This window comes from Equus asinus, chromosome 14, assembly GCF_041296235.1.
Source record: "Equus asinus isolate D_3611 breed Donkey chromosome 14, EquAss-T2T_v2, whole genome shotgun sequence".
Taxonomy (NCBI): Eukaryota; Metazoa; Chordata; class Mammalia; order Perissodactyla; family Equidae; genus Equus; species Equus asinus.
In genome coordinates this window covers 48,992,572-49,010,553 of record NC_091803.1, presented here as the reverse complement: position 1 = coordinate 49,010,553, position 17,982 = coordinate 48,992,572, and the positions used below count along the sequence as shown (strand labels likewise).

General features: G+C 53.8%; 1 protein-coding gene across 5 annotated transcripts in view; it reads right to left on the bottom strand.

Annotated features, from left to right (window-relative positions):
- The window catches only part of LMF1 (lipase maturation factor 1), a 116,814-nt gene extending 103,700 nt beyond the window's left edge, over nucleotides 1–13,114 (bottom strand). For 4 of the 5 annotated variants that reach the window (XR_011494397.1, XR_011494395.1, XR_011494396.1 and 1 more), the window contains exons 1-2: nucleotides 12,910–13,114; nucleotides 1,109–1,418 (exon numbers count right to left, since the gene is read on the bottom strand). Coding sequence is in view for 1 of the 5 variants with exons in the window: in XM_044747608.2 (XP_044603543.2) it covers nucleotides 1,109–1,418; nucleotides 12,910–13,081 (482 nt within the window). In the remaining 4 variants the exon portion in view is untranslated. The remainder of the gene's footprint in view (nucleotides 1–1,108; nucleotides 1,419–12,909) is intronic. The other variant, XR_011494398.1, reaches the window with a different exon arrangement.
- Nucleotides 13,115–17,982: the final 4,868 nt, after the last annotated feature.

The following is a 17,982-nucleotide window of genomic DNA, read 5'->3' as shown; positions in this document are numbered from 1 at the left end:
CCGGAGACCACTGAAATAAACCAGCAGGGTGAAGCTGAAGGTTAGCCCAGGAATCAGACGGAGACCACCTAGCCTAAAGCCCATCTCAGAAGCATGGCTGTCGTGACACAGGCCTGGGGAGCCCCTCCATCTGGGGCCAGCTCCACAGATGGTCAGACCAAGGACCAAAGCTTCTCTCCCAGAGATGGCGGCCCCGTGGGACCATGCCCACAGTGGGTGCTTCTGCATGTCCACACGACCCCCTCACATCTACAGGGACCACCACACATCTACACAGACTCTGCACGTCTACACAGACCCCCACATGCCTACACAGACACCAAACCCCATGTGTGCCTCCTGCATGTCTACACAGACCCCAACACATCTACAGAGATCCCCACGTCTACACAGACACCGAACTCCACGTCTGCTTCCTGCATGTCTACACAGATGCCGACCCCGACCCCAGAGCGTTCATCTTCCCTGACAGAGCCCTCTGTGCTTCCTCTGCTAGGCGGCTCTTCCCTTTTTCTGGAACCCGAACTTGAATGAAGAATGGATGCCCCTCCTCTGACCCGTTCAAACACAACATAGCACCTCACAGCCCCTCAACCATCATCCGGGCCACACGCGGCTCGATGCACCTGCCTGTGTTCCACAGGGCGCCTCCAGGAGCGCCATCACCGCCTCTGATGAGCCCGGCACTGGAGCCTACCCGTGCCTCGAGCAGGGCCGGCCTGGTCTGTGAGCTCTGGTCTGTGAGCCCCGTGCGAGCTGGCAATGCTCCCTCCTGACAAGGAGAGGCGGGCAGGAGCAGAAGCAGGGAGCCTCCACATGGAGCCACCCAGCCAAGTCTGCCTCCACCTCTCAGCCTGGCCCCGCGAGGCTGGCACCCTGGCCTCAAGGGGTGGACAGGCCACTCCCAATAGCATCGCCACCACTCCCACAGGAGAGAGGCCCTGGCTTTGTCTGACTTGCACTGGCAGTCTCTCCCGTGGCCTGATTAAGACGGTGGCCGTCTCCCAGACTAACGTAGGAGAAAGCCGGCTCAGTCTCCCTAGCCGCTCGTTCTGGGTGTAGCACCCCAGGACGCTGAGCCACTGCACTGCCCAGTTCCTCTACTTACCAGACCTGTCCCACGTTGACCAGGGACATGTAGAGGACCCAGAGGGCAGCCATGAGAACCATGTTGGCGCAGCCAGTGACGAGGATGAACGACGAGACGCCCAGCCCGAGGAGCGCGATGGCGTCCAGGTTGGAGTCCATGTGCGACCAGTCCAGCAGCCAGAGTAGCGTGGGGGCGTAGCTCACGGCGTCCCAGCCAGCGCCGCCCCGGAAGTGCTGCTGCACGCTCCGCAGGTACAGCCTGCAGGGCAGCAGCCCTCTGTCTCCGATCAGCTGCTTGTTCTGATGGAAAGCCACCAAGAACGCCACGACTGGAAGAGAAAGAAGACAAAAGGAGTGTGGGCAGGAGCACCCCAGGCGCTTTTCAGATGCGCGGGGGCTCGGGGGGCCGAAGACGAGGCAGAGCGCGGCCAGTGGTTTGGAGTCGGCACGGACTCGAGGGGTCTGAGCATGCCTCAGAGTGTCAGGGGAGGTCACACGGTACATGTGCATGTGCACACCCCTGTCTGTGTCGCATCTGCTTGTACTCATTGTGTACGTATATATAAAAGAGGCGCACACTTCTAGTGAACGGGGGCCTGGTTACATGTAAGTGGTCAGTCACCCACCCCAGATGGCACTCAGCATTTGCCGCCATAAAACACATCCTGATAACCGTGCGTCCGGCAGTGCTCCACCTAGGACACACGTCAGGGCCTGAAGCTCGTGGTACTGCTCACACATGAGGCATGACAACCCTCCCTTCACACCACGGGTTTCTGAATTTAGTACACTGACAAGAGCACGTCATATGCTCTGGGCTTCAGTGTTTGCACAGACGTGTTTGCACAGAGATGCTACAGGAGCGAGCGCAGCACTCTGTGAACACGCAGAGGAGGGAAATCACGGCCCAAGAGAGAAGAGGCAGGACTAAGGTGGGCTCAGGCAGCTCCCTAGACTGGGGACAACCACGGAGACACGCCAAGTGGAAAGCATTCATACCAAAGGGTGATGCGGGCCCGTGACACAGCCATGCTTCATAGAAAGTTAAACAGCACTGTGCATTTCCACAGCAAATAAAAAGGCACTGCGGGCAGGGCTGGGGTGGTGGTGGGGGACATGGTGGTGGTTCAGGCTCAGCCTGAACTGTGACGTCTACCGTCTGCCCTGGAGGAGAGCGTTAGACTCCTGGTCTAAAGCAAGCACAGTGACAACGAACTGTGTGCTCACAGCAAATGTCAGTAACATGCAGGAGACAAAAGCACAGAGGCTAGCAGGCGACATCAGGGCTGCACTCTTAGAAGGACCTTCCACAACAGAGAGAGCAGCAACGGTGCACCCCAGAGCTCCTGCAGGACCGGGTCCAGGCCACCACCATGAGGCGGGTGTGCCTGCATGCTATTAGTGAAGGGAGACTCAACTTAAAAGGTGTATCGTAAGTTCTGTGGAAGAGCAAACAGTTTTTAAACAATTCTAAGCAATAAATCAATACAGATACTAAAATGAAATCATACAAATGCTCCACTAACCAAAAAGAAGGCAGGAAAAGAGGGAAAAATACAGGTAGAACACTGCAACTAGAATTACAACGATGTACTGGGGGGCTTTCGGGAGAAGAAGACAAAAAAAAAAAAAAAGAAAGAAACAAGGAACAAATAGTAAATGACCAGTGAGGTGGTGGTTTTACTCTGTCTCTTCACACTGGAAAGTTCCAATCAGAGTAGTAAAGACAGAAATTGTCAGACTGCATAAAACAGCAGGACTGAAACCTATGCTGTCTGTAAGAAATCCACTTTAAACATAAAGACGTAGGTAGGTTAAAAGAAAAGCACGGAAAAAGATACATCCTGCCAACGCCAATCAAAAGAAAGCTGGATGGTCACATTAAAATCAGACAAAACAGACGTAAAAGCAAGGAGTAATACAAGGGATAAAAAGGACAGTGCATATGAGGAGGGGTCAGCAAATGGACATGGACCTGACAACAAAGCTACGTATATGGAAACGGACCTAACCTGATCCCTGTGGGTACGTAGTCTATGTATGGATTAGTTAACTTGACCTAGTTGACACTCTGGATTGCCATATGGTACTCAAAAGCAAGACACAACTATATGATGTCTTCAGAACACACTACCCAACAGCAAAATATAACTCTCAAGCATACAGGGAACATTCACCAAGAAACACCAAACTGTTAGCCATAAAACAAGTTACATATAGAAAAGAACTGAAATCTACAAAATATGTTAGCTGACCACATAGAATTAAACTAGAAATCAGTGACAGGATGTTATCTGGAAACACACCCAAATCTTGAGAGATTAAACCACACGCTTCTAAAGAAACCATGGCTTTAAAAAAAAAAAAGGCACAAGAGAAACTACAAAGATATTTTTCAATTGAATGGAAACTGAAAACACAACATATCAAAAATTGTGGGAATCTCCTGAAGCTTAAAGGAACATTTACAGTGAAATGCTCATGTTAGAAAAACAGAAAGGTCCCAAATCTAAACTTCTACTTTAAGAAGTCAGGAAAAAAAGAGCAAATCACACACAAAACAAGCTGCAGGAAAGAAATTTTTTAAATACAAGAGCAGAAATCAACGAGATCGAGGACAGGAAAAAAATAGAGAAAATCAATAAAACCAAAAGTTGGTTCTTTGAAAAGATCAATATAATTGATAGAGCTCCAGCCAGACTAATCAAGAAAAAGAGAGAAGATACCAATATCAAGAATGAAAATGGGAACACCACTGAGGATCCCTCAGACATTGAAAAGATAATAAAGGAAGGCTACGAATCTCTCTAAGATCATAAATTTGAGAACTTAGATAAAACAGACCAATTACATGAAAGACACAAACTACCAAACTCACAAGAGAAGAAATAAAGGTAATACATCACAACCAGTTGCATCTGAGAAATGCAAGCCTGGTTCAACACTCAGAAAGTAACAGTGTAATTCACCATACTAGCAGACTCAATAGGAAAAACCCTGTAACAGTATCAAGAGACACACAAGAAAGCACAGGACAAGATGCAACAACCGATTCATGATAAAATCTTTCAGCAAACTAGCAATAGAAGGGAACTCCTCCACCTGTGAACAGTAGCTGTGGAAGACCTACAGCCAAGGTCATCCTTAGAGATGAGCGACTGAACACTTTGGCCCTAATATTTGGAACAAATGAGGATCTCTCTCCCACTGCTCCTATTTAACATTGTACAGGAAGTCCTGGCTAGTGCAACAAGGCAAGTAAAAGAAAAAAGCTCATAGATCGGAAAGGAAGAAATAAAACAGATGACATGATTGTCAATGTAGGAAATCCCAAAGAATCTACAAAAAAAACCTCTTGGAACTAACAAGGGAGTTTATCAAGGCCAGAGAATACGAGGCCAATAGACAAAAGTCAATTGTATTTCTATATGTTAGCAATGCACCACGGTAATCTGAATTTCAAAAAAATTACAATAGCAACTCCAAAAACGTTCATAGATAAAAATCTAACAAAATATATACAGTATCTGTATGTGGAGAACTACAAAACGTTGATGAAAGAAATCAAAGAAGATCTAAATAAATGGAGAGACAAATGGTGTTTTGTGGACTAGAAGAGGCAGCATTCCTAAGGTGTCAGTTCTCCCCAGTCTGATCTACAACTCAACAGAGTCTCAATCAGAACAGCCAACAAGCTCATCTGTCGATACCGACAGGCTGATTCTAACAAGCACACGGAAAGGCCGAGGTGCTAGGATAGTCAGAATAATCCTGAGGAAGAACAGCTGGAGGATCCGTACTACCCAGTTTCAACACTCACCTCAGAGCTACGGGAATCAAGACAGCACAGCATTGGGGTCGGCCCGGTGGTGTAGCGGTTAAGTACACACATTCTGCGTCAGCGGCCCCAGGTTCGCCATTTTGGATCCTGGGTGCGGACCTAGGCACCGCTTGTCAAGCATGCTGCGGTAGGCGTCCCACATATGAAGTAGAGGAAGATGGGCACAGATGTTAGCTCAGGGCCAGTCTTCCTCAGCAAAAAGAGGAGGATTGGTGGCAGATGTTAGCTCAGGGCTAACCTTCCACAAAAAAAAAAAAAAAGACAGTATGGTGTTGGCAAAAGGACAGACAGAGACCACAGGAACAGAATTTAAAGCCCAGAAATAGGGCCACACAAATGTAGTCAATTCATTTTTGACAAAGGTGCAAAGATAATTTAATAAAGACAGTCTTTTCAATAAACGGTGCATCCATATGCAAAAAAGATGAGTCTTGACACATACCTCACACCTCACACAAAAATTCACTCAAAAAGGATCATAGAAAAGAATAGAACTTCTAGAAGAAAATACAGAAGCAAATCTATGTGACTTGGGTTTGGTAATGAGTTTTTAGATGTAACCCCAAAAGCATGATGAAAAAAACTGATAAACTGCACTTTATCAAATGAAAAACTTGCACTCTGTAAAAGATACTTCTAAGGAAATGAAAAGACAAGCCACAGACGGGGAAAAAATACTTGCAAATCACGTATCTGACGAAGGACTTGTATCCAGAATATTTAAAGTACCATTAAAATTCAACAATAAGAAACAAACAACCCAGTTTTTAAAATGGGCAAAAGATGTGAACAGACCCTGAAGTCATCTTATTCACACAAAGGAGATACACAGACGGCAAATAAACACGTGAAAAGATGCTCAACATCATCTGTTATTGGGGAAACGCCAATTAAAACCACAGTGCAATGTTACCACGCACCTATCATAACAGCCAAGATCCAAACCCTGAAAACACCAAAAGCCCCAGAGGATTCAGAACAACAGGAACTCCCATTCATTGCTGGTGGGAACACATGCTGGCACAGCCCCTCTGGACGGCTGGTGGGCAGTTTTTCATAAAGGTAAACATGGATTTACACATGACCCAGGAATTACACTCCTAGGTATTCACCCGAGAGAACTGAAAACACATTTACACAAGAGCCTGCGTGCAGACGTCGACAGGAGCTTCGTTCACAATTGCTTAACTGGAAACATGGACGGCCTTCCACGTGGGAACGGATAACAAACTGGTATGTCCACAGAGTGGAATAATATGCAGAGAGAAAAATGCAGGGGCTACTGCTTCACACAACAATGTGGATGGATCTTAAATGCATTTCGCTAAAAATCCAGACCCACAGGCTACAAACTGTAGGAATGCATGCATATGACACACCGCAAAGGCAAATCCACAGTGACAGGACCCAAATCTGAGCATGTGAGGGGCTGGAGGGGGAATTTTGGGGGCATAGAACTATTCTGTACAGTAGTGAGGGAATGCATAACTATGCATTTGTCAAAATCCACAGACCAGTACATCACAAAAATGAACTTCAATGTACACAGACTATCAAAAGAAGCCAGCCAGGAGGTCAGGGGAGGCCAGGACGGAATGCGCTGTGAGCAGTGAGCCCAGCTCTACTGCAAATGCGTCACACAGCCACACTGAACAGAGGGGGAGGCAGGGCTGGCCCAAGTGACTCTGGAAAACGTTTTGAGTGAAAACTGTAAGGACAAAGACAAAAGGAACGACATGTAACACTGGGGTCGAGCTGGCTTTTCTCACGGGGGTGGGTGAACAATTCTGAGACTGCTCTGCACACACGCTGAGGGTGAGCAAATAAATAAACGGTGGAGTGTGGGGCAAGGCGTCTCACCAGTGGAGAAAGAAGCTCTAGATAAGGAGGAAGGGCGGGCAGCACACACCTGCACTAGATTAGGGTCGGGGCTGCCACGTGAACTTGTGCTCCCTTAACGAATATTCAGTTGGCCACGCAGAGGCGATCAACTGTGAGTGTGCACACATGACAACTCAGCCCTGTCTCCCAAGAGGGACTGCAGCAGCCACACCCCTTAGCACCGGGCGCTCTCCCACCCGCGTGTGGCTCCCAACACCACTCTCCAGCACAGCAACAAGCACTCCCAAGAAATGGCTGCTTTCAGGGCTAGGAAATACGGGAGGAGCCCAGCGTCCTGTGGCCCCAGAAAGCAGGGAAGTGCTCAAGCGCACACGAAGATGGGGCAGGTCACGGGGACACGGGGGACGAGCGAGAAGAATCACCCCTGACCAGAGCCCACAGCAAGTGGCAGCGCTGGAGCCTGACCCACGGTGTGAAGGAGACGACTGACAGATAAACGGGAGAAGATGCAAATCTTCCTCACGGAGGATTCCATGGACACATGGAGACGCCCCTCGGGGGAGGCGGGAGGGGGGAGGCACGCCGAGTCCTCTCATCCCTGCAGTGTGGGCTGGACTCAGTGACCCTTCCAGAGGACAGAACGCACAGGAAGAGTAGAACCTGACAGAGGAGATGCTGGCAGACACACCTTAACCGGGTGCTGCAGGTCAGCATCGCCCAGGATGAGCTGTGTGGACTCAGGTGCCCCTGACGTGGGGACGAGAGGGGCCTCTCACCTCTGTGGGATTCTTCCCACACCCATGGCCCGCCTAACATGAGGAAACAGACAAACCCAGCCTGCGGACATTCTACCAAATGCAGGAACAGAACTGCTCAACACTGTCAAGGTCACAAAAGACCAGGAAACTCTGGAGACCGCCACAGACCAGACGGGACAGGAGACGAGACGACTAGGTGCACTGTGGTCCTGGGAGGGATCCTGAAGGGAGATGGGCCTGGGTGGAAAAGCCGAATAAAATCTGGGGTTTGGTTAATAGTTTAAGAAAAGGGCGGATGTTTCCTGAGAGCCCACACATGTGGCTCCCTGCACTACAGGAAGTTAGGGCACCTGACCTCCTCCCACAACAGCGGCAGGCAGAGGGGCCGGCGTCTCCTGGGGGCCCTGGAGATGAGGGCAGAGCCGCGCAGCATCACTAAGGACAGAGGAGGCTGCACACCAGAGGGTGGGGGTGGGCGGCTGCCCTGCTCCTGCTCTCTTCCCCCCACACTCCCACCTCCAGATGCTGCCCCAGGCCACGTGCCACTGACCTTCCTGGCCATGTCCAGGCCACCCCCACAGCGGTGCCCCCTGAGGCCAGCCTTTCTCCCCCGCGGACTCTGGCTGCCCCTGCCCACTCTGGAGCCCCAGGCTCCTCCAGCAGGACCTAGTCAGCAGTGGCCCAGGAACTGGACGTCCTCCTGCACCGCAGTTCACGCTCCAATGCCACAGGAGAAAAAGGAGACTTGGTCTCACCAAGTAAATGGTTTAAAAAGTAATTCTAAGGCAAGAAGCATAGGAAACTTCTAAACTTATCAGGAAAAAAATACAGATAGATTGGATTTAAATTTCAGAGGAAAAAACCTATTTCAGTTTCCACTCCTGTTACAGAAATGGCTAAGTACAAAGAAAAAACAATTTCCAAGAATCATAGGATCTCAAAGCTAAACCAACCAATCAATGTTAGACTCAGTCAGCCCCCACCCCACTCTAGGAAGGAGGGGTTGGCCCCCACCCCACTCTAGTCTAGGGAGGAGGGGTCGGCCCCCCCACACTCTAGGGAGGAGGGGTGGGGGCTGGAGATTCTTCCTCTGCTGCTCACTGGGGGTAACCCAGAGACTGATGTAGGGGAGGTGACCAGGTCCCCTAAAAGTGCATTGTCAAGGATGTCTGCAAATATTTTCTTTAAAAATCAGAAAAAATTTAGTTTTCTCTTTTCAGATAAATTACTATCGCATTAGAGCAGAATCATCTTCTCCGCTGCACAGATTGTAGCCCCTGGTTGAACTCTGGGCCACGATAACCTGCCCTGTGTTCTTCTCAAAAGGCACGTGCTGGAGGGAGCTCCCCGGGCAGAGTTGTTTGCTTCTTAAACAAACTGCAAGTATTTGACAGAGAAGCTGGTAACTCCAGGCAGAGCTGCCATTAGAATGCGAGTGGCCTGGAGGAAAGAATGAAGACTCATTTCCTCTGAACTCTTAGAAGTGCTGAAAGCTCAGAACAGCATAAAAAAGAAGCAGGATTTCAAGTATTCTTTTGGTTCCATTTTCCCCTCAAACTTTTCAAAGAACAGCTGAGAGTTTAGCAGATACGGAGCAGCCGGCTCTCCTCCGCTGCCTCCATCCTGCGCTCGCTCGTGTGGCCTGCGAAGCGAGGACCCGGGGAGGCCTGGCTCTTCTTAAGGAAAGGTAAGCAGCGACTGCTGGACCGCTCGCAGAAGGGCACCTGCGATCCGCCTCAGAGTACTAGATGAGAACTGTTCGATGAGGGAAAAGAGGTAAGGAAGCTCTCCAGCACGTGAGCGTAAACAAGGAAAGCCTGGAGCAAGGCACTGAGCACCCAAACGAGCCCAGAGGGCGGGGTTACAAACACGAGGAGTCACAGAGCGGGCAAGGCTAGCCGTGGGATCCGGTCCAAGCTGTGTTATTAACAACACGTGATCTGGGGACACCAAGGGTGAGCTGAGCAGGTTTGCTCACGCCTGACAAAGTCCCCCCCTCTGCTCGCTCCCATGCTCGTTTCCTCCTGGAGACCCCATGGTGGCGTCCCCATCACTCAGCCAGTAACAGCGGGGTGGGGGGGGCGAGCGGGGGGATCCATGTGGGAGCACCTCCCCTCGGGCCTGGGAGGAGCCCATCTTCTCCATCAGACCCTCATTTAGCTCCAGCCAGAGGAGGGTCTTGACAGGTCAGTGGCCCCCAGTGGGGTGTTTGGACAGACTCGGGCCTTGAGTCAGCAGACTGGGGGGCCAGAGAACCTCGTCCAGAATTAGGGCAGGAGCCTGGAGACCAAGGAGAGCATGAGGCCTGAGAAGGGATGAGGAAGGGACTCTCAGGTACATGCACCATTAATAACAAGGCCCCAGAGTGAGGACGGCGAGGCAGCAGAAACTCTAAAAGCTTCCAGAAGCAAAAACAGGTCACCGTCATCTTGTCATATAAGATGTACGCATTTGGTCTCTGTCCGGCTCCTGGCGCACAGCTCCTAAAACCCTGGGGATTTCCTGAGTGGTGGGGTGAGAAGGGGGTCTGTCAACATTCGTAAGAAGCCCCTTTCAACCTGACCCGGGTCTACATTGACAGGTGATTCTGGGGCGGGTGCTGGTTGCCGTGGGAATCAACCACGTGATTCCAGGATTGGAAATTTTGGCCCACCCCAACCTCTGACCTCTGGGGAGGGGAGAGGCTGGAGACTGAGCTAATCACGATAAAATCTCAAAATGAGAGGGTCTGGTGAGCTTCCGGGGTGGTGACCACAGGAGGTGCTGGGGTTGGCACTCTGGGTGGCGTGGAAGCTCCTCGTCGGCCCCCACTCCTTCCCTGTGCGTCTCTTCCATCTGCTGTTCCCCAGTTGTATCCTTTATGATAAACCAGTAAGCATTATGTAAAGTGTCTCCCTGAGTTCTGTGAGCCATTTACCAAATTATGGAACCAGAGGTGGGGGCCGTGGGAACCCTGATTTATAGCCAGTGGATCAGAGCACAGGTGGCAACCTGGACTCGTGACTGGTGTCTGCAGTGGGGGTGGTCTTGTGGGACTGACCCTCAGCCTGTGGCGTCTGCACTAGCTCTGGGCCGTTAGTGTCAGAATTGTTTAATGTGAGGAAAAAACCCCACAAATTTGGTGTCAGAAGTGCGTGTGTAGAAGAAACGAAACCCTTTAGTCATCTGCAAAAGAGCAGGAGTCAGGCTGTGTGGAGACTTCTCATCGCCCAGAATCGTAGACCCAGGCAAACCAGCACTGTCGGTGCGTGCGACTCAGGAAGTTCACCTTCTCCACATCCTTCCGTGCAGACACGTTTAGGGGTACCCTCCAGCAAAAAGAGAGAGTAAACCAAAAAACAGAAAGACATGAGATCCAAGGAATGAGGAATACAACCCAAGAGGGAACCAGGGGCCTTGCAGGTGGGCAGTCTGTGTCCCAAGTGTCCACACCCAGGGGCCAGGGGTGGTAGGGGGGAAGGGGGTGGAGAGCATGCTTAGAAAAGTGTCCCAAGGTGACACGCGGCAAGGAGAAAGACTGTCTGCAAAAAGTGAAGAGAATTTTGTGGAGCTGGAAGACAGAGGACAGAGGTGTAAAGAGAACACGGTTCCTGGCTGCAAGGAGCTTGCAGGTGGACAAGCACACTGTCAACGGTGCAGAGGGCGAGGGAGCAGAGTGCAGCCTGGTGGCGGGGTCAGCAGTCCACGGGGGCAGCTAGACTTTGACATTAAGGGATCCATGTGGCGAGCCCCTGAGGCACCGTGGGAAACCCCTGGGCTTTGGGGACTCTGCGGGAGCTCGAGGCCCCAGTGAGATCCGGAACCCTTCAGGGAAAGATTCCTGTGGGATGACTGCCCCTTGCCCTGGGCCACCTGAGCCACAGAACCTCGTCCCTGGAAGATGGGAAACCGACTCCTTCGTTGATCTGAAAAGCAGATTCTGCCCCAAATATCCTTACAAGAGAGAAAAAAAGTGAATCTGCCAAAGCAAGTCATTCTGTGCTCAGCACCTGGCTTAAAATGTCTGCTGGACCTGGTGGCTCAGAGCTGTTTCATTCTGCACTGAACAAGGTCCTTGCAGGGACCAAAGCCAGCAGCCAGCTCCATAGGGCTGTGTGCTCTGAGTGCCGGGCCACTGGGGCTCCCCCTGTCACGGGCCCCTTTAAAGGCCTATTAAATTCTCACAGATCAACTGTCTGACTTCACCTTCTGCTAGGTGACAGTTCACATGCTCAGAGTGAATCTCTAATGCTGTGGAGGACAGAACACAGGCAAGAGCTATTTTCATAGTAACTCGGAAAAGAGAGAGCGTGGCTCAGCTGAAAGCCCGCACTGGCCACCCCACGGTTAAGTAATCCCTCCAGACAACACCCATGTGTGGGAGACGGCCGAGCCGCCACAGGAACCCTGCAGTGGGCACCCACTGCCCAGAGAGCGCCAGAGAGAGCTGCCAGAGAATGCAACTACCCTTCCTTCCACGTGGAGGGAATGGATTCAGAACGCGGTCCAGGTGGTCAGCGCCACAGCACAAGATCATCGCCAGCCAGGCAGCACCAGGGTGGGCTCAGGAAGCGTGCACTGGTGGGTCCACTGCGCTTCCACGCCCAGTGGGAGGTGGCAGTGGGTGGGTGGGATGGGGGCGGTGTGCTGGGCATTGGTGGGCAGCTGGGTGTCTGCATTATGGGCCTGGACTGACTGGTCTTAGGCCCCGCACCCTGCAGGCTGAGCGGTCAAATCTGGATCTCAGTGGCCTGCAGGAGGGGCTCAGGATGCCCCTGCCATGGAGTGTCCAGGCCATGGCCAAGCTGTGACCTTCCAGGGGCAGGGGTGGGCCTCGGCCAGGCCCAGCGCCCTAGGAAGAAGGGCTCGGGAGGGAAGACTACGAGGGAAGACTCAGGAGGAAGAACTCGGAGGGAGGACGCGAGAGGAAGGACCTAGGGGGGAGAACTTGGAGGGAGGACTCAGAGGGAGGACTCGACAGGAAGGACCTGGGAGGGAGAACTTGGAGGGAGGACCAGGAGAGAGGACTCAGGAGAGAGAACTCGCAGGGAGGACTCTGGGGAAGGACTCTGAGGAAGGGCTTGGAGGGAGAAGTCGGAGGAAAGACTCAGAGGGAGGCGTCGGGGGCTCGGGGGTCCGCAGTGGACTGTCCCCCTGCAGTCCAGCTGCCGGGGTGCTGGCAGCGCCCACGTGCCCGCTGCCCAGCCGCCCCGGCTCGGGAAGGAGGTGTCCGCGCGGCGCCCCGAGGCGGGCCGGGCTCTGGGGCCCCCGACGCGGAGGCGGCGGGCGGAGTCCCCGCGAAGACCCTCGCCCCGGGCTCACCCGACCCGGCAGAGAGGGGCCGCGGCGTGAAGGGGTCGCGCAGGGGCGCGCGGGCGGGGGCCCGGGCCCGCGACTCACAGTAAACGAAGGCGAGCGCCCTCAGGAGCACGATCCTGGTCAGCCAGAAGGTGCCTGCGCCGAGGCGGGCCGGGCAGCCCGCGGGGTCGCGCCCCGGCCCCGGCGGAGACCCAGGTCCCGGGCCCGCGCTCCCGACCTTCCGCCTCCTCAGCGGCTCCTCGGGCGCCGCCATCGCTGGCCGCCAAGGCGCATGTGCGGGGAGCGGCGCGCGGCGACGACACGCCCACTCCGCCCGGCCCCGCCTACGCCCGGAGGACACGCCCACTCCGGGCGGTCCCGCCCACAGGACACGCCCTCTCTGGTCCGCCCCGCCCACGCCTGGAGGACACGCCCACCCCGCCGGCCGCACCCACGCCCGGGGAGCGCGCTCAAGGCCGCGCGGGGCGCTGCAGCAGTGAGGGCAAGGGGCTGGGGGCCTGGGAGGACGGCGTGCATGCCTCCACCTGGACCGGGGTGGACCCACTGCGTTCATTATGCATTCATTCATTCATCATCCAACGTTGTGGAGGCCGCCCCCTTCCCCCCCACCTCGTGCCCTCCCCTACCTAGCCGCCTACCCTCATGGACCCTCACTCTAAAGAGAGGACGGAAGGCACTCCAGAAGTAGAAATTCCATGTGAAGGAGACTGTCGGAGAGGTTGTGTCTGGACAGGACCAAGGTGGGCCTGGTCAGCGTCCAAGGCAGCCGAGGACCGTGGCAGGTACTACACTCCCTCTGCATTCCCGTGGAGGAAAGGTGGGAGCAGTGGCTTCACCCCAGGGACCCAGGCTGCTGCTGCCTGCACACGGTGGGTGGCCAAGTACCTCACAGGTGTCCCCTCCCCGACGCCTCATCTCCACTGTCCGAGGAGGATGCTGGGGTGACGGTCACACAGCTAGCAAGGGACAGTGCAGGCAGTAGCTGGGCCTCTACCTCCCAAATTCAGCCAGATCCTCTAGCTCAGGTCGGCAGAGGGGCAGGTCTGCCCACGTCAGCAAAGCCCCCATCAGACAAGCAGCACTCCTACTGGCTGTCAAGACTGGACCTCCAGCCACTGGGAACAGAGGTGCACTGAGGACTCCAGAGAAGGGAAGAACTTACTGACCAAGGACCCAAGTAAAGCCCCGGTGAGGACACGAGCAACTGCACATTCTGAGCATAGAGCAGCCCAGGCACTGCTCAGGAGAGGTGGCTCCCAGAGGGTGGAGTTATGGGCATTCCTTAGAGCAAAGAAGAGGTCCTGCACTGGAAGCTTAGGGGTCACTGGGTAAACTGAGGGGCACTTAGAAGCAAATCATTGAAGTAGATGTGGGTTTTTCTTATTCACTTGTCAGAGCTCTTTACATATTAAAGATCCTATTCTTGTGCGCATATTGCAAATGTTTGTCCTGGGTTTTTTGTTTGTTTCTCTTTACATCTTGTTCCTAGTATTTTGATATATGAATTATCAATACTCTTGTGGTCAAATGATCAGTCTTTCTTGTTTAATTATATCTTCACCATCTGCACTGTGAGCTCCATGAGGGCAGGGACTGGCTCTAGACACAGGATCCCCCAGATCTTGGCCAGACCAGCAACTTCTGGAACCCCTCCCCAACGTCCCCCCGCCCCCCGACACCACTGTTGGGGTAACAGCATGTGTGTGTATCTTACAGTGTGATTTTTTGTTTGTTTCTTTTCCTTTTCCATGAAAAACCCTCCCTTCGGAGCCCCCTGTGCAGTGGGACCTGTAAAAGACATTGCAGTGGGCTGGGCAAACATCTCTACGTCATGGCAAGCCGCCAGCAGGGAAGCGTGTACCCGAAGGCTCACAGCCTTGGGGGTCAGCGGGACAGTGAGCCAGAGCCCATGACCTGCCTCCAGGTCCTTCCACAGAAACCCATGAACTGCACCTCTCCTCCCCCTTGTCTAGGCACCACGCTCGGGACAGGCCAGCACAGCCATTCAGGGAGAGTGGGCAGAAGCCAGTGCCCTCAGCTCAGGCGAGGTCCCTGGGTCCCCATCCAGATGCAAGAGCTGCTCAGGGGACAGAAGGCCAGGAAGGACAGCTCTGCCATCAGGTGTGACCTGGTGATGCTTTTCAGGTGGGGACGGTCCTCACAAAGGGCCCTTTGTGCTCAGCTTCCCCTGGCCAGCGCTGCATTGTTCTCCCCAGAGAAGGGCACAATGGGGCATTGTGCAGAGCAGAAAGGGGCCCCTTGTCTGGCCTCCAGCTCGCTGGGCTCTGGACGCTGGGCTCCCTCACTGGGTTTGCCCAGGGTGGGCGAGGCCATTGGAGAGGTCTGCCGGGAGCTCAGGCTCTCACGTTTTCTCCGGGGTCGCCTCCTGGGAGCTGACCACAGAGATCCAGTCCATCTGAGGGTCCGGAACCGGCACAGGAGGGACCTCATGGAACAGCAAAGGCTGGGAAGTGGCTCAGCTCTTGCCCGTTTCAGCCTGAACGTAATCCACAGTGCACCCATATTATTCAACCATAAAAAGGAGTGAAGTCCTGACACAGGCTACAACATGGATGAACCTCGAAAACACCGAGCTAAGCAAGAGAAGCCAGACACACAGGGCTGCATACTGTCTGACTGCATTTATATGAAATGTCCAGAACAGGCAAATCCTCAGAGACAGGAAGTCCAGGGTGGGTCCCAGGGCTGGGGGAGGGGGTGAGGACTGATGATGAGGGGCACGGGGTTTCCTTGTGGGGTGATGAAACTGTTCTAGGACTGGAGAGAGGGGGCGGTTCCACAGGATGCGAATTCACGAAATGCCACAGAATTGTTCACTTGAAAATGGTTCATTTTCTGCTATGTGGGAACCCTGCACTGGTGTCTCAGAGGCACCTGAAAGGCATGGCTTTGCCTGGGACTAGGTCATGTCGTTTACGTCAAACGCACCTCTTCGTCTATCTTGGGGGGCATCTAACGGTTTTAAAATAATATTTAGACATGGGTACATCTTATGACCTAAGAAGGCACTCCACTTAAAAACCAACCAAATGAGGCCAGCCCGGTGGCGTAGTGGTTAAGTTCATACACCCCGCTTTAGTGACCCCAGGTTCATGGGTTCAGATCCCAGGCGCAGACCTAGACCCACTCATCAGCCATGCTGTGGCAGCAACCCACACACAAAATAGAAGAAGACTGGCACAGATGTCAGCTCAGGGCTGATCTTCCTCATTAAAAAACCGCAAACAAATGAAAAACCCCAACAAAACCTCTTCTGCAAACCCAGAGTCAGCCCAGGGCCGGGATCCTCCTGCCAGAGAGGCCCAGAAATGCTTTCCTCTCACCCTGTAGCTCAGGGCCTGCAAGCCACAGGAACCTGGGGTCCCTCCCAAAAAGCCTGTCACCAACACCAGGTGCCGGAAGTGTGTGTGTGCACGGGGAGGGGAGGGGCCCTGAACCGCCATCTTCAAACAAAAAACTCCATGAGAAAAAGTCAGGCTGAGGTGCTTGAGAAGAGGCCTGGCTGTCCTAGGGCCCGTGACAGGAGGACCGGGGCTGGGCGGAAGCGCCAAGCCCCACCTGGACAGAGGCAGGGAGAAGGAGCCCAGAAAAGGAGGAGAGAAGAGAAAAGGGGGGCTCCCCTGAGCGGAGCTGGCAGCTCAAGATGGGATGGTGTGGTGGGGACCCATGGAGGAGCCGGAACCCCCAGGAGGGCCGTGTCCCCAGCAGGCCGCCCTAGAGCTGCGGCGCACAGGCCCGCGGGCTGGCGGCACTCCCAGCAGCTGCGGGACGGCTTCACAGAGGAATGAGCCCCATGTCGGCACCTCGTCCAGCTGTCCCCGGGCACCCCGGCCTGGCAGCCTCCCTGCATCAGGGCAATTGTCGCTGACGAGCATTTGCAGCTGTCTCTGGCACCCTCAGGAACCCAGCTTGGGCCCAAATCTAATTGTGCACCCTTCATTTACCCCAATTTTTCATGTCTTGACATCTGTTGATGGGGAGGGTAGGACCCGCTGGCACTAACATCTGTCACTTTCTTCTGGAGGGGTGGTCGGTTTCGGCCGGTCCCGCCCTGACTGTCCAGCGGCCAAAACCCCCTGGTGAGGCTGGCAGGTGCGGGTGGGGGTGGGCAGCAGGTGCTGGGCCATTTGCTGGTTGCTCTGGAACCATGACTCATGGACGGCTGTTCTGCTTGGCCTGCCTGTCTCCTCTCCCAGCACCGCCAGCTCCGGGCCATGAACGCTCCCACACCCGCACCCCAGAAGGAGACGTGCTTCGTGTGGCCCTCCAAGCTGGGGGGCCATGACTGTTGGGCAGAGTGAGAAGCAAGAAATCCCAGTGCATTCACATTCTCTGGTTATAGAGTCCTACAGCAGGGAAGAATGCACAGGTTTTTCTTAGAATCATATTCTACACTAGAAGAAGTCTTGGAAATGGCCTAGGCCATGGGTCACAAACAGGAGGCTTGTGGGCTGAATTTTGCCCACAGAGCTGTATCAGTTAGCATATGGGCTACCGATCACCACAATAATGCCGCGTAACAAACAGCCTCAAAACCACAAGTTGTGGGGCTGGCCCGGTGGTGCAGCGGTTAAGTATACATGTTTTGCTTCGGTGGCCCGCGGTTCGCCAGTTCAGATCCTGGGTGTGGACATGGCACTGCTTGACAGGCCATGCTGTGGTAGGCGTCCCACATATAAAGTAGAGGAAGATGGGCACGGATGTTAGCTCAGGGTCAGTCTTCTTCAGCAAAAAGAGGAGGATTGGCAGCAGTTAGCTCAGGGCTAATCTTCCTCAAAAAAATAAATAAATAAGATAAATAAAAATAAAGTAAAATAAAATATAAAGCCACAAGTTGTTGTGTTGGTGAGCAGTGCTACCCATCCGAGCTGGGCTCAGGTGTGCATCTGTGGTCAGCTGAGGTCTGGGGGCCCTGGCTGGCCCTTGGGATGATGGGGGCCTCTCTCCAGCCATCCACAGGCCCCACAACTCCTTATGGCCTTGACCACAGCAGCTTCCACATTCCTCTCCCTGATTAGTTCCTGAAGGCACCTGAGCCCAAGACCCCTCCCTGATTTGGCCCAAACCTCTTATTTCACGGACGGGAGGGCTGAGGGTTGGGCTGGGAGCTTGTGCCCAGTGCCATCCATCAGC